The sequence below is a fragment of the Barbatula barbatula genome (genome assembly GCF_947034865.1).
Source record: "Barbatula barbatula genome assembly, chromosome: 21".
NCBI classification, from domain to species: Eukaryota; Metazoa; Chordata; class Actinopteri; order Cypriniformes; family Nemacheilidae; genus Barbatula; species Barbatula barbatula.
In genome coordinates, this window is record NC_136784.1 from 2,501,667 (window position 1) to 2,525,821 (window position 24,155).

Genomic DNA, 24,155 nt, shown 5'->3' on the forward strand with positions numbered 1-24,155 from the left:
GATCCAAAAAGATGCTTCATATGCGAGTGGACCAATAGCTTTTTAGTGTGACAAACACCATCATGTCTTTTTTCTCTGTTTCAGGGACGTCACTGATATTTGCTCGGAGAGAATGATGTGGTCTCTAACACTCATCTGTTGAACATCTGCCCATCTTTCTTCCATCTGCTCTTTGTGCACTTTTATTCTTGTCCATATTTGAGTTTGTGTGATGGGTGCGGCGTTCAAGAGGTTCTGTGTGCGATTCTGCTGCTGTTGTTGCTGTGAGGACGATGATGAGGAAGAAAAGCGACCTCTGATCAGGTCAGTGGATCTTTCTTTTTTGGGATTAACGCAACGGCTTGTTCACATAGACGTTCTGTATTGTAAAAAAGTTGCTTATTTTCAAATCATACGTGCATTACTTTCTCCGGCGCTTTAAAACTCTCACTTTTAGCCGTTAATGGAAATACCAAAAGGAAAATTCTGTCATCATTTACTACGTCTTGTCGTTTTAAGCCTGTGCGACTTTCAAAAGGAAGATATCTCTGGCCCCCATTGGCTTCTATTGTATGGACACAAAACCAATGCAAGCGAATGGGGACCAGTAAACAGCGTTCTTCAAAATATCTTCTTTTGTGATCTGCGGAAGATAGAAAGTCATACGGGCTTGAATGACAAAAAGGTGAGTAAAAGATGACAGAATTTTTATATCCCTTTAAATTCTTGTTTATACCTTTTCAAACTTTCATCCCGTTGAATGCTGTTCCACATGCGTCCGTTTGTGTGTGTTTGTCAGTAACGAGACGTTAGAATATTTTGACCGTGAGGCCAAAAAGAAGCGGGACCAAGAGACCAACCTGTGGAATGAACCGGGAGACTCCTCCCACACGGAGAGAGATGACGACCGGATGCTTTACAACCTGCTGCAGTCCAGAGCCCAAACCCGCAGAGGGTCACAGGTACACACACACGTAGACAAATGAAGACGGATGTGAATGAATTCATTTGTCAAGCGAAAGAACACATTGGTTTCATTGATATCCTATAGGGCTACAGACGTTTGAGCATCGATATTCAGGCCATGAGAGAGGTCAGGAGAGAGGTGCGAGATAATTGGAAGATGATTTTAGAGAACCTCGGTAAGAATAAGTTACGTATAGGTGTATAAGTGTCAATGGACCTTTATTAAAGACACAAGTCAAGATCCTGGATGGGTCCAGAGTTTACAATATATGCCATTTTCCATAAAACTCAAAAATGAGGAAAGGGTCAAATCTACCATCTTAAAGGAAAAATGTTTAAGGATTATGAGTGTGAGATGTGTGGTTTGTTCAGGATTCATGGCAGAAGCGGAGTCTCTGTTGACTGTCTCTGCCAGCGCTTCATATGACCGCATGAGAAACGCAGCGACGGCTCGGACTCTCCTCCAGACTCTCCACACCGAGACATCCATATTCAACAGTAAAGAATCTCCACCCGAGAGATACCTCTTCATATTGGTACAGTTCACTTTAATAAACAATTCTATAAGACATCTATGAGAAATCATAGTTTTTAACTTTAAAGATACCTTAACTTCAAGTGAACGAAGCTACAAGCGATCATTCTCTTTGTTTTGAGCGAATCAGAATTATTTGGTCCTATATTAATGTTTGGTTGAAATCACGACTGTACGGTTGGTGTTTTGTAAAGTTGTTTGGGAAAATCTCTCTCAGGATCGGCTCATTTATCTGGACGCTGCTGAGGATTTCGTGGCCAAGGCCCGTCGCTTCTACCCTCCTAGAGATGACGACGATGATGATGACGAAGAACAGACCAGTGCCATTAATCTTCCTCTTCTGCTGTCTCGTATGAATCAGAACATATCTGGAGGAGAGGAAGAGGAGGATGAGAACACTGGACCAGAGGAATAACTTTAAGAGGGCCGGTTGAGTTTATGTCGTGTCAATCATCTAGAGGGTTTTTGGGGGTCAGTGGATCTGGACCGATGTTGACTCGGGTCCGGGTGAGAGAGGGTTTGCTGAAGGTGACTTGCACAGGTTAAAGTAAATATTACAGAAACGCTTTGATGGAATTATCACAACATCGGATGTCTTGTATAACTGTGGGATGGGAAGAGCAGATGGGTTTGTTTATATGAAAGTGATCAATAAAAGTATAAGCTGGAAACGACATTTTAAATCAAACTTTGTGTGCTCTCTTGAGGTCTGTCTCTGCTTGTGTTCTCGTAGATCATATTCAATTGTATCCAACGAGAAGGAATGATAAGGTACAATGACCTCTTTAACACATGTAATACTGCAGTACCCTGATATAAACATGAATATAATTACATACATGTACAATGTATACTACACCACAATTACAAATGCATGTATGGGGTTTGACAGCTTATAAAATGCATTACGTCATCTTAATATACATTGAGCAAATGTCAGTCAAACGTTTCAATTTGATGCTAATGTCATGACAATGCTGGATAGGTTTACGGAGTCATTACTCAACAGCAGTGGGGCAGCTTAACTTAAACTGGATAGCCATGTTTGTACGATTCATGTTCTGCAAGTCAAATGTCTTTTAGAAAATGTACTAAAAACTGCTTTATGCAGCGATTATTGCATTTATCTGTTCGCCGCAACACCCCCAATGTAAACCATTGCTTAATGATTTGCATTCCAAAAAAATACAGAAATGACATCGTTAAAAGGAACAGAAACCTTTATTACATTTTTATTTAGGTCCCAAAAACCATCATCAACAATATTATGTAAACAATATTAATTAGGAAAATAAAAAACAACAGCTCAAATATCCACGGCCCGGGTTTCAGCGGACAGTACGAGGGCGTGAACTCAAGCCAAGACGAGATATCATGTGCAATCGGGAATGTAGATGGTGCGCGGTGCTGTCCAACCCTGTGGCTACTGCTGCACCTGTCAACGCAAATCACAAACAAATCAATTCACGGAACCAAGATTCAAGATTCAATTCAGTATAGCTCATTGTAACGTGTTTATTTCATCTTTTTGTCTACATTTGTTTGCATTTAACTGCTCTTATGTTTTGCCATCCATCTGTTGTTAAATACGATCATTTAAAAATAAAAAAAAGAGTTTATATTCAAATCATACGTACAATATCATCAGGAAACGTTTTGTGACATAAGTCGGATCTCTCAATACCTGCTGTGACTGTGTCTCTGGTCCTCTGCTGGCCAAACGACTGAGAATGTTTCTCTCCGACATCTGCAGCCTAACGGCGACCGGCGGTATCCTGGCGATGGTGGCCGGGAGACGAGTGACATCTGCTTTCATGTCGCTTAGTAGCTCCTCCAGCTGTTTCAGCACTGTAGAACATGAACACAAAACACGATGAGTTTTATAGCAGGTCGGCGATGGAAGCACCTTATACAAGAAGGTTTGGATTAGGGCTGTCAGGGAATCAAAACATTTCCTCTGCGGTTATCGTGGCCAAGCGACTCCGCAACAGAGCTATTATCGTGGTGTCTATCACAATATATATATATATATATATATTAATAAATATATGACGCCAATTCATCTTTAATTTAGTTTTGTGTCTTTTATCGGCAAGGAGCAACACTCAAGATACACATTTACATAGGGTGTGAAAGAGTTTGATGTTTATATGGTGTTTTTAATATGCTTTGAGACAAGCCATGTGCAAAATGATCATTTTAAACCATTGCCGAGTATTTTCTCCCTAAAATTGAGGTGTAGTTACATTTAAGCTACTTGACGGCAGGAAAAAAATGAACAGGGAAAGATTAATAATAATAATGAATAATCCTTTAATGATAAAGGAATACAGATCACAGGGGGACCATTGTGACTCACGATAATTGAGGTTTTTGATATCACAGTTATTGCGATAACCCTAGTTTGGATTACAAACCTTTATGCAGGACAGCGTTGGCAGGTTTGTTTCCAGACATGGATTCCTTGCTCAGGTGCTGGTGAGATTCGGCCAGACACTCCACTTCACTGAAGCGTGTGTTGAGAGCCATGGAGGGGTGAGAGGGGTCTTCCGTCATGTTCAGATACGCAGCTCTGCGCAGCTGCTCCTCGATGACCAGCGCCTGCTCCAGCAACTGCAAAAGTTTTCAATGTTAGTGCGTCACGATAACACATGCTACAACAGCTCTGATATGAAATATTACCAAAATACCTTAAATCTCCTGGCCAGAAACTTGTTCTTGATTTCCAGGAAGTTTCCTCTGTTGATTTCACCCTTGAAGGGCTCGTTGAGAATGGCGAACCGGACATCATTCTGAATGTCCTGCCAGCGGGCGTAGCCGTGTCTTAGAGCGCGAGTTAAGTTGGATTTCACAGAACATTCATTGTTCATCTCGGGAACATAATTTGCACATGTACATACATTGAGAGCAGCGCTTTCTTAAGGATACTGTATGATTCCAGCGAGTAGCCAGTAGTCATGACGACGATGCCATATCTCATTGGTCTTCTTGGTAACCGTGGCGGCCCGCTCCTCGTTCTGCCATAGTGAGTGCAATTCTGCAAGATAGAAAGTGATTAGTACAAACGTAACAAATATACGGAAAGAAACATGTCTGGTAATATATTTTCAACTATTTTTGACGCTCCATCTTACCAGTAAATCCTCCATCTGCGATGTTAAACATGAAGCGTGTCTTCGCTTTCTTCTTCTCTTCAGTGACTCCCGCAGCTGCGTCTTTGGTGGTCTCACCATTCGGCAGTTTCCCAGCCTCCTCCGTCTTACCCGATTCTTTCTCGTCCTTTTGACCTGGAGTGAAATGCGACATGCGTCAGTAAAGTGGAAGGATGGCATCTCCAGACTCCATTTTGTCACTCAGTGAGATGATACAGACCTTTCTTCTCATCTGTAACAGGGGTAGTGTCCATCTTCTCAGGCTCATCTTCCTTCTCTCCTACAACAAAAGTATGAACAAAGACGTTGTCTAGAGGATGATTTGTTTCACCTTGAAAGCAACCTTAAGAGTTTATAATTAAACTAACGTTTACTGGTGGCTTTAACATCAATGTCGGTTTTTAATAAGGTTTCCTCAACACTTACAAAGAAAACTCCTTCCCAAACTAACACCAGTGAAATGATGCAAACTGGTCCAAATAATCAAGTTTTTGTTGGATGAAGTCTTGACTAACATTACAATAGGTAGAAAACAATATAATGTTGGAAATAATATGTTTTAAATACGTTTACCTTTGGTGTCTGAAGCTGCCTTATCAGCTTCGGTTGCTTTGGGTTCCTTGTCAGCTTCAGATGATTTGGGTTCCTTATCAGTTTCAGATGCTTTGGGTTTGTCCTCTGTCTTTTCCTCTGCATCTTTCTCATCTTTTTTCTCTAATTCATCCTGCTTGCCGTCCACTTTATCGGAGTCTGACTCGCCGGCTTTAACATTCTCTTTGCTTTTGTCTTCGGAGGACATGTCCTCATCATCATCATCATCATCATCCGGGATGGCAATTACCTTAAAACAATAATTCCATTAGGTTTAAAAGGTAACACAAGGCTAAACACATTTAGACTAGCTTTAAGGTTCACACACTGATACTCACTTCATTATCTTTTTTCTCACTGGATTCTTTCTCATTCTCTCCATTTTTGACCTCTTTCTCTTTATCGGTTTCTTTCCCGCCGTCTTCTGATTTGGAAATACCATCTGTGGAACAAATTCATGCAGAAACATGTAACAATCAGACTAATATAAGTTAAGAAGACAGATGCGAGGTGTTAAAAGCAGGGTGAGACGTGAGCACCTGGAGCGGGTGTGTTTGGCTGAGTATCCGCTGGAGTGCCAGTAGAGGGCGTTTTGCTGGGCGAGTCCGGCTGGCTGCCGGTGATGGACACGGTTTTATTTTCGTTCAGCTCCATCATCCAGGGGATGGACCACTGACCGTTCACATGCTCGAATTCCTGAACCTAAAGATAGACAGCATTCAAATATTTAAGAACTGACAAACAAAGAACGCTACAGACATGATGCACATTTCTTTATAAAAACTGGCCCGTACCTTCTTTCGGATCAATGACATTACACCGATACGGGTAAGTACGTGTTGCCTTGACAACCCCTCCCGTGGAACACCGTCAGCGAAGCTTTCAGCGCCATCTGCACCTGGTTCACACAAGTGTCTCATGAAAAGGGAAACGTACGCTCTGCAGGAGAGAAAACAAGAGAATGATTAATTTTTCATACGTAAAATATAGATAACCTACTATTTCAGCACTTTCTAAGTTAAATATTTCATTTATTTGCACGTAAGAAACGGTTTAAACTGTGTAAAACGCACTTGAACTCTTTCTCGGATTTTCCACGCAGGTCTCGGACGAGCCACTGTGTGGTGAAGGCGTCCTGCGGAGGCATCCCGTACCGCATGACAGCATTCAGGAAAGCCTTCCTCTGGCGAGCGTTGAAACCCAAGACCTAACAAAAAAATTGTGTGTTTATACTGAATTCGGGTACCTCAACTAAAGGTTAAACAAAGAAACTCGGTTCTTTCACATACCTCAATGTTGCCGCTCACTCTGGCCAGCAGGGGGGGCAATGGCTTGTCTTTATCGTTCCTGAGACCTTTCCTGTTGGGTCGCCGTGAATTGGCTGCAAGCCGACAATACACACAACGCTCAGAAAAAAACATTTTAAATCCATTTTCAAAACCCAGCCTGAGTTAAGTCATGCTCGGCTCACCTTCAGTTCGCTCGTCGAAATCTTCGTCTCCTTCCTCCGAGGCGACAGAATAATCCGATTGGCCGTCAGATTGATCATCCTGCCAGTCTATAATAAAGCACGACGAATGTAAATACGTTTGAGGAAACACAAATATATTCATTTACGGTTTTAAAAGTAACGTGGTTTTGGTTTCAGGTCTCACCTCTGTCTTCCTGAGAGCCGTCGTTGTAGTTGACCTGTTTGCGGATACGTTTCCCTTTGCCGAGGTTACGAGCCAGATCCTCCTGCTGTTGCTCGTAGTGATGTCTCAGCAACTTCTCCCAATAATCTGGATCTACGCTCTCCTCCTGCTTGATGATCTCTCTCTGAACCTCTTCCTCCTGAAAAGCACAACATCAAAAGATTAAACGAAAAGACACATGCTTTTTACATTTCGACACACTGCAAATTGGGATGCTGCATTTATAAAGTCTGCAATGCCAAATATCCAGCAAACAAACAGCTTCAAGTTTGTCCGAATCTCTGATGGACACTTACGGCTTCCTCTTCGTCCTTGACCACATACTGAGCCACTTTGAAGGAGCTGAGATACTCGTTCATGCTCTGGATCTCGGTGTCATCTGTGGCGTCCTGGTTACGATCCAGCAGCCGATCGATGGCTTTATCATCATAGTGAATCACACTGCTGTCGTCCTCTTTGTTCTCTCCTTAAAAGAAAAACAGGACATCAGAATCTTTCTATCTGTGAATCCACAACTGCAAATCTATGAGGAATGAAAAGCTTTGTAGGCCCACCTTCTGCTTCATCCTTGAAGAGCTGCTCTGTACCAAATTTAAGGATGTCATCGAGCTCCTGTTTGGACATCGAACCGGTCTTAGATCCCAATCCAGGACGCACAACCAAGTGAGTCAACATCATCTTCTTTTTGGCCACCTTGAGAAAAGAGAGAAGCATGTGAGCCTCGAAAGATGCTGGAGCAAAGTTGACTCTACTGTACTTCCAACTGCTTCTGAAAGTACCTGAGTGATTCTTTCTTCCACTGAAGCTTTGGTCACGAAACGATAGATCATCACCTTCTTGTTTTGACCAATTCTGTGAGCTCTGCTAAAGGCCTAGACAAAATAAAAATAATCAAGTATCTCATTGCATCAATCTATTCCAGGAAAATAAATGGTCCAATGTTTATCTTTTAAATGCTGACCGCACAAACGCTTCGTCGTGGTGATTGCTGTTCGATCTCACCTGAATGTCATTGTGAGGATTCCAGTCAGAGTCATAGATGATCACAGTGTCTGCGGTTGCCAGATTGATTCCCAAACCTCCAGCTCTGGTCGAGAGCAGAAACGCAAACTGCGGAGCACCAGGAGCTACAACGAAGACCCACAATTCATCAACACACAGATATAAACGTCATTAGATTAGACAGATGAAGAAAGCACAAATACACTCGGTGAATATTTCAAATGAGAAAGACTTACCGTTAAAGCGGTCGATGGCTTCCTGTCTCATGCCTCCCGTGATGCTTCCATCGATACGCTCATATTTGTAGCCCTCGTTTTCCAGGAAGTCCTCCAGTAGATCTAACATTTTGGTCATCTGTTGGATCAAATATAAACACGTTATTGACACAGTTCACCACAATACAAGTCACTGGAGTGTAAAAGCATGCAAGAATATTTGACTTTCTGCTAATAGGACTTGAATCTAGGTGAACAAGTTATACAGTTTGAGGCCACAGGCACCCCCCAGACAGCTTATTTGCGTACATGTGTTCATGCGTGCTTACCTGAGAGAAGACGAGCACCCTGTGTCCGCCCTCCTTGAGTTTCCTCATCATCTTCTGCAGCAGCAGCAGTTTGCCAGCAGCTTTTGTAAGGGCACTGCCCTCGTACATCCCATTGGGCAACTTGGCAGCTTCCTGTTTCACACAGCCAATCAAAAATCACTGTGCTGCGCCTATTCAAGACTCCAGCATCATCTAAATCTGTAGCATCATATAATCAGCAGATGAATGCGAGTCGTACCGTAGCAGCGACGGGGAACAGATAAGGATGATTGCAGCACTTTTTCAGGTCCATGACCACGTTCAGCAGAGAAACTTGGTTTCCTCCGCCACGGGTGTTCAGAGCTTCAAAATTACGCGTCAGGATGAACTTGTAATATTTCCTGGATTCAAATATCAAAATGTGGATTAACATTCGAGCAAACCGTGATATCTCATGGCTGTAGTCTCTCTGATCTCTGGTGTTCTGTCCACACTCACTTCTGCAAGGGGCTGAGCTCCACTCTTACGATGAGCTCCGTTTTGGAGGGCATGTGCTTGAACACGTCTGCCTTGAGTCTCCTGAGCATGTGCGGTCCCAGCATGTCGTGAAGCTTCTTGATCTGGTCCTCCTTGGCGATGTCGGCGAACTCCTCCAAGAAACCTTCAAGATTACTGTGGAGTGGAACAAAGCATTACTTTCAAACCCATTCATATATGAAGATATAAACCAGACGATATTAGGCAATTTAGCATGTACCACACATGCTTGAGTATCATCTTCAGCCAACATTATATAACACACAGACACACCTGAATCTCTCTGGCGTGAGGAAGTTAAGCAGATGGAAAAGCTCTTCTAAGTTGTTTTGTAGTGGAGTTCCAGTCAACAACAACTTGTGCTGTAGCGGGTAATTGTTCAGAATTCTGAAAAACTGTCAAGAAACACCAGTCAACAGACATTGATGTAATAAACAATCATTTTTATGAGCGGTTGATATCAAATCTTTACTAAAGCTGCTTTGCATCAATCACCCATGATTAAGCAGTGATCAAACTTCTCATTTTCTACACACCAGCAGTTCACCACAACATAGGACCCACATTATGATTACTCACTTTTGATTGGTTGTTCTTTAGCCTGTGCGCCTCATCAACCACCAAACACGCCCAGTCGATGGAGCCCAGAACGGCCGTGTCAATAGTGATCAACTCATAGGAGGTCAACAGAACGTGAAACTTCACCGACGCTTCTTTCTGCATGGCGTAGAGGAAAGAACTGTTAATATCAATCGAGGGCTTTTATTCTTCATGAAACCGTGCACAGTCCGTCTCACCGACCTTCATCTTAGAGGCTTTCTTGCCACCGCGGATGGCGTTGTTCTCGAACGAGAACTCGTTTTCTCTGATGACAGCCCTGCTGTCTTTGTCACCGACGTACGTGACCACGTACATGTCTGGGGCCCACATCTCAAACTCTCGCTCCCAATTAATGATGGTGGAGAGAGGGGCACTGACTAGGAACGGACCCTTCGAGTGACCCTAGCAAATAATACACAATGATCGAGCTTCAGGAACAGACACATGAGTCAGCACATACAGTTGGTTTGATATTAAAACAGCTGCACACCTCTTTATACAGTGAATAAAGAAAAACGGCAGTCTGTACGGTCTTCCCCAAACCCATCTCGTCTGCCAGGATGGTGTCGGTTCCCTGAGCCCAGGAGAAGCGCAGCCAGTTCAGCCCCTCCAGCTGGTACGGATGCAGCGTTCCACCTGTGGTGTCCAGATATTCCGGCTGACGCTCGAACTTCATGGTCGGCTAGAAGAGGGGGGAACGGATTTCCATACAGACAGGTGGGTTTAGAGCGCAAGATGTCTCAATATAGCACAGGACCAAACTAAATAAAACGGACTTACATCCACAACAGGGTTCTCTGGAGGTCGGTCAAGTTTTCGCATCTTGCCTTTGAGCTTCATCTTCTTACCTGGTTTACCTTCGTCACCCATCATTAACTCCCTTTAAGAGAGAAAACAGCATGTCAACCATCATGAAGTTTTTATTTCTGATCCGAAACCTCACTTTTCTGTATATTACCTAATAACATCACATACATTGTGCAATACTTATGGTCAGTTTCTTCAACGAATTACTGTTAAAAGCCAACATCCGAAAGTCGGATGGCGCTATCGCGCAGAAACTCAGACTGAAGAAGGCAGAAGAAGAACGATTTACACACACACCCTGCGTTCCATTTTGAAATGATCGTCCCTATGCCCTAGGGGTGTAACAGTACATGTATTCGTACCAAACCGTCAAGGCAACATTCCAAATATAGTCATCAATACTATGCCCTACTCCTTCGAATGGGGGAGCCCTTGTAGTTTAGACTTTGGAGTGAACAGAGCAAATGCTTGCCTTTATGTAGAGGTTTGGAAGGCACTTGGCAAAAGCTGTCATGTTTTGTGTGGTGTCCCCTTCATTAGCTCTACTTTTAATTTTCTTTATTTAAAGTATTGCAATATATCGCAAATGTGTATCGTATCGAAATAGATAGCAATATATGTAATTGTGACCCATCTACCGTGATATGTATCGTATCGAGAGGCACTTGCCAATACACAGTCCTAATAACTAGTGTGAACCGCAATATAATATATATATATATCTATATATATATATATATCGTCCAGCCCTAGAAGATATCATGATCAAACCGTGTCGAATGTTATATTGTACCAAACACGCCAAAATTCAGTTCTGGAAGATACATTACATTTAGCAGACGCTTTTATCCAAAGCGACTTACTTTGCATTATCCTATACATTTATACATAGGTATCTGCAATCGAATCCACAACCTTGCGTTGTTAACGCAATGCTCTTACCACTGAGCTACAGGTACATAAATACATATTTATTCTATATAGGTTGTATACCTGTGGTTCCAGTACTGTAGTTTGTAGGTGTCAAAGTCAGGAACATCCATATCATCCGCTTCCCACGTGGACTGATCATACGTTAAGTCCCTCCACTTGATGAGGTAGTGACAGAAATTCTTTTTATCCACACTAGATGCAAAACCAAATTGTGGATGAAATATCTGGCCATGAATTGAACAGGAAATGATTCGAAAGATGAACCTGAAGGTGGCCTCACCTGTGGTTCAGAATGCGATGAATCATCATCCACTCCATCTTGATGCCGAAGCGGTAGTATTTCTCCTCCATCTTGGCATAGGTGGGGTCTTTGATCTTCCTCTTGTCGCTCTTGTCCTCATCTCCCTCACATCCGAAGTCTACGGGCGGCGGTTCGTCCATGTCGTTTTTGCGCTGGTAGTTTCTGAACATCACCTGACAGTGCATCTCCAGCTGAAGAACACACGAAATGTGATTACATTAAACATCACTGTTTGGGACAAACACATTTTACCTGGGTTCCAATTATAGGTTAAGACTTTTTCTAGACAAAAGTAGCCATACAAATAAAGGTAGCGATTTCAGGTACATACGATCGCATCGCCAAAATAATCATTTATTGTCTTCTAGGACAACAAAATCAAGCCACATTTTAAGAAAACTATGTTCTTTAATTATCTCATCACTATTCTCTCATTCTTACCTGTAATTCAGAAACCCAGGAGCAGTGCCAATAGGACATATTCTGCCATTTAACAAAGAACTCCCTGTCAGGGCGACCAGCCAATGGGGCGGGGTCTGGAGCCTCGGCTGGAAGGTCAGCAGGTCGTGGAACAGGGGTGGGAGGAGGAGGTTCGGTCCAGCGCCAGGTCAGAATCTTCTGCACCTTACCCTTCATAGCAGGACACTGAGAAAAAAAATCATACCACGTGATCAGTTTGTCATATGAGAAATCTGAAAACAAAGGTTACCCAGAATATAGAAAGTGCAAATCGGCTAACATGAAAGCCGCCATTAGGGGGCGACCCGCTTCATCTAAGCTATTGGAATGACTGCAAGACTTTAAATATTTTGAGTGCACATCACTTCAAACCTGATATACTATAAATTGTAACTCACTGTGCATCGTGGGCAGATCCATTCTCCGTTGGGTATCTCGGGCAGGGGTGGGTTGAGGCAGTGAATGTGGTACGACGAGGGGCAAGAGTCACAGCACAGTAGCTCTCCGCCATCTTTACAAACTCTGCAGAACTCCATGTGGTGGTCATCCTCTTCTGCCTCACCGACTACCGCATCATTATCCTCCTCTCCGTCTGACCCGTCCTCGCGTGCCTCCCACTGGATGCCCATCTTCTCCTGAGAGAGGACATACACAATGATGATAAACCCTTATAATGCTCAATATGGCCTTCAGTGTAATGTCTGGTCTATATCTACCATAAAAGAAAGGTTTTATATTTGAAAACTTCACACTTCTTTACAAGCAGAAATAATTCACGACACTGTGCAGTAGAGGTCTGCATTCCCCTGGCTCTTCCTCAGGACCAGATGCGGATTCTTGCGGCACGTGATTATATTTGGAATAAAAGACGGTAGCGGTAGCAAACTCTAGAACTTTGGACGTCAGCGGGTCTTTGGACAGGTGCAAACTCCCAACATCCTTCGAACTGACCACATGTAGAGCCAGATCTTAGGACTGTGCTTTGCATGTGATGCGCACATGGACCAGTTCTTACTCCGTTATAAGTTTAATTTGCACGGGGGGGGGGTCATCAGGATATTTCTTGCATGGATGTTATTTTGCACAAGCCAACGGTATATTTAATGCATATTTAATGTATTTTTCTCTGTGGCAATTTGTCTACTGTATTGACATTAAAATGTAAGAATAATTACGGATTTGTTTTTGTATAGCGTGTTTTATATTTGCTATGGAGAAATTTAAATGTGAGATCTGAAAACGTGATCTAAATTTAGAGGGATCCATCAGATCGGGACGAAAATCATTCTAAGCAGATAGCGGGTGTACACAGAGTGAATTTTCAGCGGGAAAAAACAGTCCCGCGCAGACCTCTACTGTTCAGAATGTAGTTCTGTTCAAATCACTGACTGCGAATAAGCAGCAGCAAGACCGTTAAATAAAACTAGATAATGCCCTAGATAATGACAGGAAGTCACTCACGCAGTGTGGGCAGCTCCAGGTGCCCTCTGGTGCCTTCTCCATATCTGGATCCAAGCAGACCATGTGATAGGCTCTTGGGCATGTGTCGCAGAGAATGATCTCTCCGCCCTGCTGACAGACCTCACAGTAGTCCTGATGATCCGTTTCATAGCCATCACCATCTTCATCTGCTATGACAAAGACATCCTGTATTTAGCATGATCAGAGTCTTTCGCTCCGTTCACTTCCATTGTAAGTGCAACACAAGACTGTCATATTTCAGTGTACGTAACCCAAAGGTGTGTTCCTTTAAAACCAGGCGTAGACTTAATGTTATGATAATTTTGCTAATAATTTTATAAATCTGTACTTGTAACTGGGCAGGTTTAACCAATCCAGTGCTCGCTCTCCAGCATGCGATAAAAAGGAAATTCTGGTCACTTAATAAGGCGCCGTCAATGACAGTTATTGAGTGAGTCACAGGGTGTTGTCTAAGCCGGTTAGAGCCTAATGAGGGGCACCAGAAGAGAGAAAAACACTCTCACCCTTCTTTGTCTTCTTCTTGGGTTTCTTCTTAGCGCTGCTGCTGCGACTGCCGCGACTGTTCGAGCCGTTCGACACGCACATGCTGTTCATACTGCCATCATCAAAATCACTGTCCACGTCGACATCGTCTTCTTCACTCTGTAGACAACATATTTGAAACACAGGCACGGTTAAGCATAGCCAAAGGAGATATTGAAGAATTAACTATAGAATAAAGTAATCAGAGAGATTATTACAGATGAGCGTTTCCTCTTGCTGTTGAAGCCTCCTAGTTTGATCTTCAGAGGAGCAACTTTCTTAGTCTTCGCCTTCTTCTCCTGAGGTTTGGGGGCGGGCTTGGACTTCTTACGTGCGTTTGGACCTGAAACACGCAGGGGTGAGCTTGAATTGTGACACAATTTTTCATGTCAACAGTCATAAAGTAAAACCAGTCACCAGGTATCTGTGCTCAAAATTCAGAATATGACAGATACTGAAGATGTTTTAGGAAAACGCTACAAAAACAATACAAGATACAAAAAAGGAGCTGCTAACAGCCACTTAAAGTGCAAAAGATGACGACTATATTAGACAGAAGCTTTTATCTGAATCTACAAAAGATGACCATTGCCTCAAACTCTCTACATAAATTTGACCAGGTTCCACTCACCCTTGCCCTCTTTAGTTTTAGCTTTGCGTAATGGAGGTGCTGGAGCAGTCTGTTCTACACTGAGCTGGGGTGCAGGCGCAGCGGGTGCTGGTTCTGGTACTACGGCGACGTCAACCGTCGCTGCGGCAGAAGCGGCCGCCAGGGCTGTGGTGGCAGCAGCTGCTCCCCGGAGAGGGTTGTTAGTGCTGAACTCTCGCCACTTGGCTCCAAGAACCATCATCATTTTGGAGACAGCGATTTTTGGATTTTTGGCAGCGATTAGGGGCCTGCAGGTAAAAAAACAAATGATGTCCAAATCTTTAGAGACGCACAACAAATGTTCCTCAGTCTCATTTGCATTTCTCAAATGACATGTTTCCTTATCGAAGATCTTTGCTTGCTTATCTAGTACTTGCGAAATACAATCATACCTGACAAATTGGCTGAAGGCCTTATAATTGGTCAGAGTTCTATAGTCTTCCTCAGTGAAGACATGATCGATGTCCTCCATACCCCAGGCATCAAGAAGCTGAGAGGAACTCTTTGGCTCCTTCAGATCAGTAGAGAAAAACACTTGGTTAAGGATCTAGCGAAGATCCATCAATTGAAAAAAAACAATCAACTTAGCCTCACACGCACTGCAATTTAAAATCACATTTCCTTACCGAATCATCGTCGTCCTCATCTTCATCTTCTTCAGGTTCCCTGCGTTTGGAAGCCGCTGAGGTTCTGTCTCCAGACGAACTGCTTCTCTTTTTCTCCTTTGACGTGCTGGCTCTTTTCTTTTTTTTCTTGCCGGGTGTGTAGTTGCTTCCCTCGCTGTCTGAGCGATCGTCCTCATCATCCATATCAGGGCCGTCTCCTGGCTCCGGTGAACTGATATCCTGGACCACACATGGGATGATTAGACATCATATTTTTATAATCATTTAAAACATTGGCTAAAGACGAAATTGAAGACAAAACATATATATTATTGAATGTCTAATAAAGTCAGTTTAGCACACATTAATGAACAATAATGAAAAAGACACTTTGTCATGTCACTGTGTTGCGTCAAACTCATTCCGTGTCACATTTCTATGGTGGTCATGAGTTTGGAATGTCTATGGCGTCTGGGAAACCACTTGCAAAGTTACATTAACTGGCTTACAATTTGTGTGATTTGCATTTACATTCAAGCACGATTGAAAAAACACTTTCAGGAAGAAGGGGTCATTTAGGAAATCATTTAAAAGCTCACATCATGTTTGATAATTAATTTAGTTCTTAACTTTGAATTTTTAAAAGAAATGCATTATTTTAATCACAACGGCTTCTGCTTTCAATAATGAAATAGTTCATTTGGGATTCAGTAGCTTGCTATTGTCCATTGTTCTGATTTGAAGAGTCATTAGGATGTTTTCCATTAGTCCAGTGTCAGTGGGGGGTGTTTGTAAACCATAACATAAGGACAGCTAATACCACATTCAATAGTATTGCAAACAACAGCCATGCATTCTATAGAAAAAGCCATTACCTCTCTTCGGGAGCGATTTCGTTTGCTGCCTTTGCTCTCGCGGCTACTTTTCTTAGCTTTCTTCTTCTTTTTCACCTTGGGCGCTTCATTCTCTGACATCTCCTCATCCAGGTCATCCTCATCTGTTCAACAAATGCGTGTCAAATCAAACAACTGTCGCTTTAAAGGGGTCGTATGACACGGCTAAAACGAATATCATTGTTTGTTTTAGATGTAATGCAATGTGTATGCACGATTTAACGCTGGATCTCCTTTTAGCGCCGCCTCTCTGAAACGTGTGGATTTATTACAGCTCATCGCTCTGAAAAGGGAGGTGTGCTCTGATTGGTCAGTTAACCAGTGCGTAGTGATTGGTCGGATACTGCAAGCGTGTGACGGCAATGTATCGTCTCTTACCATATTTGGAACATCGGGTTCAAAAGCAGTTGTATTGACGGGTTCGTCCGCATTACTTGTGTTTACATTTGGGTGGTCTTAGTCAAATCATACCACGACGTAGATTTGTGGGGGTGTGGTTACACGAGGCGTTTCAGGCAGGTCTGGGTGAGCATTCGCTTTTAGATAGAACCCATCTTTTGCTCCGACACTTACAATTTTTGCAATTTCACGTGTTTAATACATGCATGTGCTTCTTTATAACCCACCAAAGATACAGAAAAACACGTATTCGCGGCACATGACCCCTTTAACATTCAGGCGCAATAGTAAGATGCTGTGCCGCTCCTCTGCTTAATTCTATCAATTATCAGTAGCGTTCAATAATACTGACGTATAACCCTATAAAAGCGCATAAATGGATAATTAATTTAGAAACCTATTCTGGTCATTTGAGCCGTGTTGGAGTGCGATGTGTCTCTACACATTCTGCCATTTTCTAGGTACATAAAGCTGAATTCCACAGTGATACAGGATGTATTAAATGACACGACTGACCGAGAGAGAGCGGTATGTTTCATCTGACACAGCACTTACAGTTGGAGAGCACCAAGTAAAAAACAAATGCATTCAAATATGTATAAAATATAGAGATGTGTGAATGGAGGTCGTGTAAACTCAGATTCAATTGTGGTCTTAATGTTTATAACAGGCCATTTGGATACTTTACGTAAAGGTATAACGTACAGTTGTTTATTACTGTTATTGCAGAATGACCAGGATCATTTTACGGTTGCGAATGGCCAATCAGAATCAAGTATTCCAGAGCGCCCTGTTATGGGTTAAAATGTATATTTGATTTATTGATTGCCAAAGTGCCAATTGCTTACAGCTTTTATTTTGAAATACTATTTGAAAGCAATATGAAGTATGCAACTGTCTAATACAAACAATACATTATAAAATTTGATTATTAATTATTGAATCATATTAATAATAAAGGGAATAGAAATAACACACAATTACATTTATGTAAGGCCTTGAATCATTAAGATCACAGAGCCTATACTTATTAATGTCTCATATAATATCAATATATAGTTTCACGTCAGTCTCGACTGACAGTTGTTCGAGTCCATCTTAAACAACATTTTGATGAAAAACTATCCTACAAGCCTTTTTTTATATAATTAAAAGGCCAATAATAGATTAAATAAATGTTAGATATTATATTTTTCTCCAGGCAGAAAGCACCTTGAATGTTGACGTAAAGCCACCCTTAAACCATTTCCCCGAAAACTGGCGTCACATCCGATTTCTGCACATGCTAACCGGTGTGCAAAACCAAAATAAAGTATTTAAAATGAAGTTTAAGAGGCGAAACGATCGCTTTTCAACTCATTTCCCAAGAGCCCGCTGAAAATCTATCTTCACGCGTCAAACTCAAACACGCACGCGACTGATACCGGTAGGCCGCAAGGCAGCAATACCGGTAGCACAACACTATCAATATGAGCATTAAAACAACCACTGGACTTTAACAAATGCCTCACGGCGCTTACATACCGTCCGAAATTAAGTCAAAGTATTTGGGGACAATTGTGAAATACACCGCTTCGGTCGGCCGACGGTTAGCCGCGTAGAAAATGACAACAGAAACAAGGACAGGGAGAAAAAAATCGAGCGGGTAATAAAACTGCAAAGTTTACCAGACGAATCGTAAGACTCAAATGTAAAAATGACCGTTTTGGTCGTTTATGCGAACTTCGTTATACCGCAACAACGCAGCTTGTTGTTGAATTAGCCGCCTAGCCGCTGGTTAGTCAGATAAAGGAGTCCGGTATTAGCTTCGCTACATTACATTTCCAATATATACAACGCGAATCGTCCGTTTCCGAACACCAAACGTGTCCATACGTGGTCGATAAGCTGTAACGTGAAGTTGTGACTAGCGTCAAAGCAAACGTGAATATTTTACCTTGCACCATCGCGCGACGTTGAAAGTCGTCTCTGTCGTCCTCGCTGCCGGACATGTCGACGGTATTTCCACCAGCTCGAGAGGATCGTGAAAACTTGTGCGGCGATGGTGTCCTCCTCTGGCGCTTTCCTGAAGCCGGGGGAGGCAAAACGCAAGAACAATAAAAACGGAAGTTAATAGTCACGGTAGCATGCTCTATAAAACCAATCGAATCCGTGTAAATAGTGCTGGGTAAACACCTTTCCGTTTCATGCGAGATGTGAATGACCCTTAAACTTTTTAAGCCACGCGTTTGAAACAAGTTATGGACACTGAATACGCAAATGGGTCATAATGTGGGTGATGATCGGCTAAGACACTAGCTAAGTATGCTAACGTCAGGGCTAACCTGCGTAAAGTGAGGTCTTTACATATACCGGCTAAATTCGTTCGTGTGCCTTAAACGCCATGTGTCCTTAACTTTTAATGTTCTTATGCATTTAAATATGTCAAACTGAACGATCCATGGACATATATATATGCAGTATTATTGGTATAGAGCGTTTAAAAGTGTACTCACAACTTGACTTGTTCCCTTTTCAAATACACAGAGGTGCTGCAAACGCAATGCAAGATGTCTCCTCGTTGAACTGGCTGCTTTTTTTATAAACAGCTGTGCTATTCCTGTTTCTAATCACTAAAAGATGTCAAATATTGTGTCTGATTATGTGTTTTCGTTCTCGGCTGCAGGATGCACACAACGTCGCAGTTTCTTCCTTTGCCACTTACAGCCTTTGCATAGACACAAAGAGATCAGGGGCCAGACATCCCATAATAATCTCCCTCCCCATATTCACACATACACATACATACAGACGTTCACCCCTCCCCCCTGCGCATAGTTACCTTGCAACGTACAGACCATAATAACCCCCCACACCAAAGACAGACCCTCTCTTCCCCATTCCGCCCGGGCCCTTAGCAACTGTCACCATAGAGACAGCCACCCCTCCCACTCCTGTTAACATCCCATAATAACCAACATAGTCACTGACATCCCACAATAACCATAACTCCGAAAAAAGACGGAACGAGGACTGAGCCGGAAGGTGGGGGGGAGTCGATTAGCAACTCCAGGCCTTTATTACTATTCTGTGTGCAGACTGTATGTACAGTAGCCATTCATGAACGCATGAAATGACGTCCGTTATGAAAACTTTTCTGGGCGTGTCTTAAGTTTTTGGTAACACGCACCACTCTGCCGTTTACTTGGGGACTTAAAACAAGAGATCTAGAAAATGAAAGCAAAACCATAGATATAGATATGGGCTACCCTGGTGTCCAAGTTTGAATTTCATCCACTGCATATCGCAACTAGACAAGACCGCGATGTCGTCCGCACGTTGTGATGCGTGAGGCCTTTTTCACCAAAACTGTGCCATACTGTAGACTGGCACACAAAATAATAGAAGTGGGACGTTTATTATTTACCATTTCTTTCGGTCTAGGCTTCCTCTGTTTTCAATTCAGCATCCTTCTGTTCACAGATGTGACGGCGACATCGAAGAAACACACGCCAACCCAAATCTACAATCGCGCATTTAGATACATATGTAATTTCTGGGGGGGGGATGGGGAGTGCTAGGCACCACATACCATAATTACATATCAAAGAAATATAGAGGTGGTCGTCATGACAACCCACTCAGGCGCGCCCCTCCCCCACGCTCCAAATATCCAGTAATAATGTCTCGGCCAAAAGAAAACACAGACCATAATATTCTTCCTGTGCTGGCAGTTGTCATGGAGATACGCAAGAAAGAGGTGTTCAGTGTTGCGGTGTGTGCGCGTTTGTGTTTTGGGGGGGGTGTAAAGGAGGGGTTTCAGATTACCATGCATGCTAAAATGAATACCATAATACTCCTTTACGCTCACTGCTGGTTCCCTCCAACCCCCACGCACACTTAGCATTGGTAAATGGACTCCGTAACCGGCGAAGAGTCACGTATAGGCTCCATCAGAGATGAACTCGTAAAACAGAAAGTGGACACGGAGCGGTCAAGGGGTACAAGATGGACTTTGCCTTTGAAGGTTTCCTCTTTGCCATCGCACGCAAAGGTTGCACCCCAAGAAGAACACCTACACACGTAAACACATCCCCTATATAGACGCTCACTCAAACCGGTGATCATGGGATCTTTACGTTGTATTATATTAAGACCAAGATACAAAACTGGATGGTCTTGGGTGTAATTTTCTGCTCCCCTTTCCTCCCTTCAACTCCTGTCCCCACCCCTCCCCCTCTCTAATGGCCCAGACATCCCATAATATGCCAATCGACTAGCTCGCCCCCCCACCCCCAATTTTAATCTCAGTCTAAACACAATGCTAATTCATATGCAACTGTTGTTGTCTATAGGTTGTCTAGAGGTTGATATTGGTGACATCATTGAATGGTTTGGTCGATCACGTTTCCTCTGTAGGGTGTTTGCGTGCAATGCATTCTTAAAATGAAGAGAAAGCAGTTGGTTCCCGAAGGCACTCAGTACAGTGCTCGATACGTTATGTGTACATTACTGTTTAACGCCCCTCCCCATGTTGTTTTCATAATGTTCCTCATCACTACAGAATGGGCACTTTTTTATTTGATCGTACGGATGTCTTTTATTCTTCTGTAAATATACAACAAAGGTAAATTGTAGTGCATCACCTGGCTTTAAAGGGATAGATCACCCCAAAGATAGATCAACTTGATGTCATTACAAACCTGCGCGACCTTCTTCTGCAGAACACAAAAGCTGGCAATCGAACAACGGCGGTACGCATTGACTTGCATTGGTGTCCATACACAGAAGTGAATGCATGGGAACGAAAGCGAACCCAAATATCTTCTTTTGTGTTCTGCAGTAGAAAGTCATACAGGTTTGAAATGACAAGAGATGGTTACAGATTTTTCATTGTTGGGTAACTATCCCTTTAAGATATTTGCGTGAACAATGCATGCGCTTGGCGAGCGGTTTGTGTTACCTTTAAAATAGTTTGATGCAATTTTTCTACTTTCATCTTTCATTATTTATCATGCTCAGGGTGTCATCAGGGGAGAAGTGCAGGAGGTTGTTTTCCAACATTTTTATGAACAGTTTTCCCCAATCTAACCGTTACCATTGGAAACATCTGAAATGAGGTCAATTGGCTGCTCTTTAATAATTCATTATATTTATTAGACACACTGGGTTGGTGATGCCTTAACAGACGGTTTCAAAGCAACAACATAAAGAAGTGTTACTGCGCATGCATGCTATCGTGGCCCAAATTTAACTTCCGGTACACATTCGCAAAGAATATAGTCTCTGTAGATTATTTTTGATAACAAGCAAACGAAATATAAAGTCAAAAACAATAGCAAGCCAGTTTAAAGTATGTATTTATTTGGGGTTACCACCAAGAAGAACCGTTACTTCTCTAAACTTGAATGCAACAAAGTTATACGACCCATTCAACAAATTGTTTATTTAATATAATTGTTATACAAACATTCATATATATTAATATACATTTAATTAAATCAGATATAAAGAGTTATATTATTAGCCACTAGCAAGAACGATCAACAAACACAGACCGGAAGTTAACTTCGGGCCAGGCGCATTCATCCAATGAAACGTCTATACAATTTGCCTATGAATTACTTAGAAATAGACGTGTTCAGGAATATCTTATATCGATTGAACTATAGCACAATAAAATAATTAAGATCAAAATAGCTTTTATATGAATGCCAGGTTGTTTAAAATAGTCTTGAATTACTCATTATACTACTTAGTTTACATTTCCTGCCAGTAGGGATGCACCGATATGTACATTTTGGCCGATAACCGATCAGTCTTGAGCCTATAAGTGATAACCGATATATTGGCCAATATACAGTACAGTACCTTAATATTAATATAACATTTTCGGAGACTGAACATTCTTTATTCCCCTGAAAATCATTTACCAAGCCTACTTTACACTATAGAGTCTTTAACTTTTAAACCTTTCTGGTATAATGTTTGTTTAATAAACAAGTTATGTTCTTCCAGAGCAACCCGGAAAGGTGTTCTTAATAGTCACAAGTCTAACAGGTCTCGAGACAGAAAGCATTCAGACAGTAGTAGGCTTCAAACAATATGCTTCTGTTCCTATAATTTACACATTCATAAATATCTACATACTACATCAACAATGTTTTGCTAATAGCAGTAAGTGAATGATCATGACAGAAAGATTTTTACTGTGAGCAGCGTGCAGCTGAAATGGTTCAACGGGAGGAAATTATTTATAATTTATCGGCTTTGATATATCAGCCTAAATTTTTTATTATCGGACGATGCCAAGCACATCATCATATTTCAGGCACACAGATATCCACAGTGTTCTAATGTAAAAAAAACAATTTCAGTGTAATTTTGAGCATGTTTTCATTCGACAAGAACAGATTCAGAAACTGCAAGTTGGGTTAACTCAAAAAGTGACATTGAAACAACTAAACTGCAAACAAACAATGCAAAAATAAATGCATAATTTATAATAAAAAGGAAAGGACTGCAGTAACATTACAAAGCAAAGCAAAACCGAGACATAAAGCTCCTAATTTTCTTGAACATTTATGCAATTATGGGATGCTTTTATCCAAAGTGGCTTACATAATTTTAAGTATTTCGTGTGAATTGAACCCATGACTTTGGTGCCGCAAGCACCATGTTTCACCAGTCGATTTACATAAATGTGAATTTACAAGTTGGGTAGTTAACTAGAATAACGTGTTGCTGACCTCTAGTGGGGGACTGGATAATAAACTACACATAGGTATGACGTCACAACATGTTATTAGCTTGAAGATCGTGGTTGTTTTACTTTTATTGTTTCATTTATTCCCACTTTTTGAATCGGAGAAGTCCAGATACATACCGCTGTACTTTTTAGTACATTGCAAAGAAACAGAAATGCAAACAATCTATGACAATCCTGTGATCCTGTCTGAAGTTGTCTTCAGAAGTGAGAGCGAATTTAGTGAAAACTATGAATTTGTGGAACAATGTGAGGTTTAAGTTTTGAATCAGGGTTTCACGTTTTATTTAAGCACGCTCAACTCTTGATTCATAACAAACACTTACAGCTAGAACGTTGTTGTTTAATCAATGACATCATCGGAAGATCATGACCATCCATCAATAGTGTGTAAATGTGTTCCTTAACCTTTATCTTAGGCCTATATGAAATTAACAATTTAATACATCACATCACATCACATTCAGTCTGATATGAATGAGTAGTTTGTGGAAAAATTTAGTTTTTCATTTGACCTGTCTGGACTTACTGCCCTTTAAATCAAGAGGCCGAATGATATGACGTTTATTTGAATATTGTTTTCAACCATGCAATGTATCATTGTCATAAATGTACTTTTGTATGTCCTGACAGGATTGTATGGGTTCCAATACAATTATAAACATATTTAATCAGAACTTTGTTTATAGTAATGTCTCTTGTGTTGAATGTGACCCATTCTTCCGAAAAGGACATCTGATTATAATAAACAGAGTAAAACAGATTATGTTTCACCTTAATG

The 24,155-nt window shown here is 41.8% G+C and overlaps 2 protein-coding genes across 3 annotated transcripts; one reads left to right on the plus strand and one right to left on the minus strand.

Annotated features, from left to right (window-relative positions):
* The first annotated feature begins 1 nt into the window (after window position 1).
* Window positions 2-2,160, plus strand: LOC306910174 (melanoregulin). Its single transcript, XM_079484515.1, has 5 exons — window positions 2-303; window positions 779-941; window positions 1,031-1,121; window positions 1,318-1,481; window positions 1,698-2,160. The coding sequence occupies exons 1-5, from the start codon at window positions 212-214 to the stop codon at window positions 1,893-1,895; spliced, it is 708 nt and encodes a 235-aa protein (XP_079340641.1). The 5' UTR covers window positions 2-211; the 3' UTR covers window positions 1,896-2,160.
* On the minus strand, window positions 2,093-19,642 carry chd4a (chromodomain helicase DNA binding protein 4a). Of its 2 annotated transcripts, none has more exons than XM_079484514.1 (41): window positions 19,125-19,642; window positions 18,566-18,694; window positions 16,213-16,334; window positions 15,359-15,577; window positions 15,125-15,243; window positions 14,715-14,980; window positions 14,302-14,426; window positions 14,065-14,203; window positions 13,541-13,707; window positions 12,478-12,714; window positions 12,062-12,265; window positions 11,600-11,811; window positions 11,380-11,511; window positions 10,360-10,459; window positions 10,070-10,261; window positions 9,781-9,981; window positions 9,559-9,696; window positions 9,253-9,374; window positions 8,941-9,114; window positions 8,702-8,843; window positions 8,464-8,595; window positions 8,156-8,273; window positions 7,920-8,044; window positions 7,697-7,789; window positions 7,472-7,610; window positions 7,214-7,383; window positions 6,879-7,056; window positions 6,695-6,781; window positions 6,513-6,604; window positions 6,297-6,430; window positions 6,018-6,162; window positions 5,763-5,925; window positions 5,562-5,665; window positions 5,206-5,473; window positions 4,853-4,912; window positions 4,615-4,767; window positions 4,409-4,517; window positions 4,171-4,303; window positions 3,898-4,093; window positions 3,165-3,328; window positions 2,093-2,915 (listed from the first exon to the last, which is right to left on the minus strand). In XM_079484514.1, exons 2-41 carry the CDS (start codon window positions 18,618-18,620, stop codon window positions 2,904-2,906), a joined length of 5,841 nt encoding a protein of 1,946 aa, XP_079340640.1. In that variant the 5' UTR covers window positions 18,621-18,694; window positions 19,125-19,642; the 3' UTR covers window positions 2,093-2,903. The 2 variants fall into 2 exon arrangements, with proteins under 2 accessions (XP_079340640.1, XP_079340639.1); XM_079484513.1 differs by having other exon boundaries at window positions 13,541-13,710.
* Window positions 19,643-24,155: the final 4,513 nt, after the last annotated feature.

Coding starts and splice junctions, on each gene's coding strand:
- LOC306910174 (XM_079484515.1), top strand. CDS start 212: ATGGGTGCGGCGTTCAAGAGGTTCTGTGTGCGATTCTGCTGCTGTTGT. Junction 942..1,030: donor AAACCCGCAGAGGGTCACAG/GTACACACACAC, acceptor GATATCCTATAG/GGCTACAGACGTTTGAGCAT. Junction 1,122..1,317: donor GATGATTTTAGAGAACCTCG/GTAAGAATAAGT, acceptor TGGTTTGTTCAG/GATTCATGGCAGAAGCGGAG.
- chd4a (XM_079484513.1), bottom strand. CDS start 18,620: ATGTCCGGCAGCGAGGACGACAGAGACGACTTTCAACGTCGCGCGATG. Junction 13,711..14,064: donor CAAGAAGAAGACAAAGAAGG/GTGAGAGTGTTT, acceptor TCTTTGTCATAG/CAGATGAAGATGGTGATGGC. Junction 8,045..8,155: donor AGCCATCGACCGCTTTAACG/GTAAGTCTTTCT, acceptor TCTTCGTTGTAG/CTCCTGGTGCTCCGCAGTTT.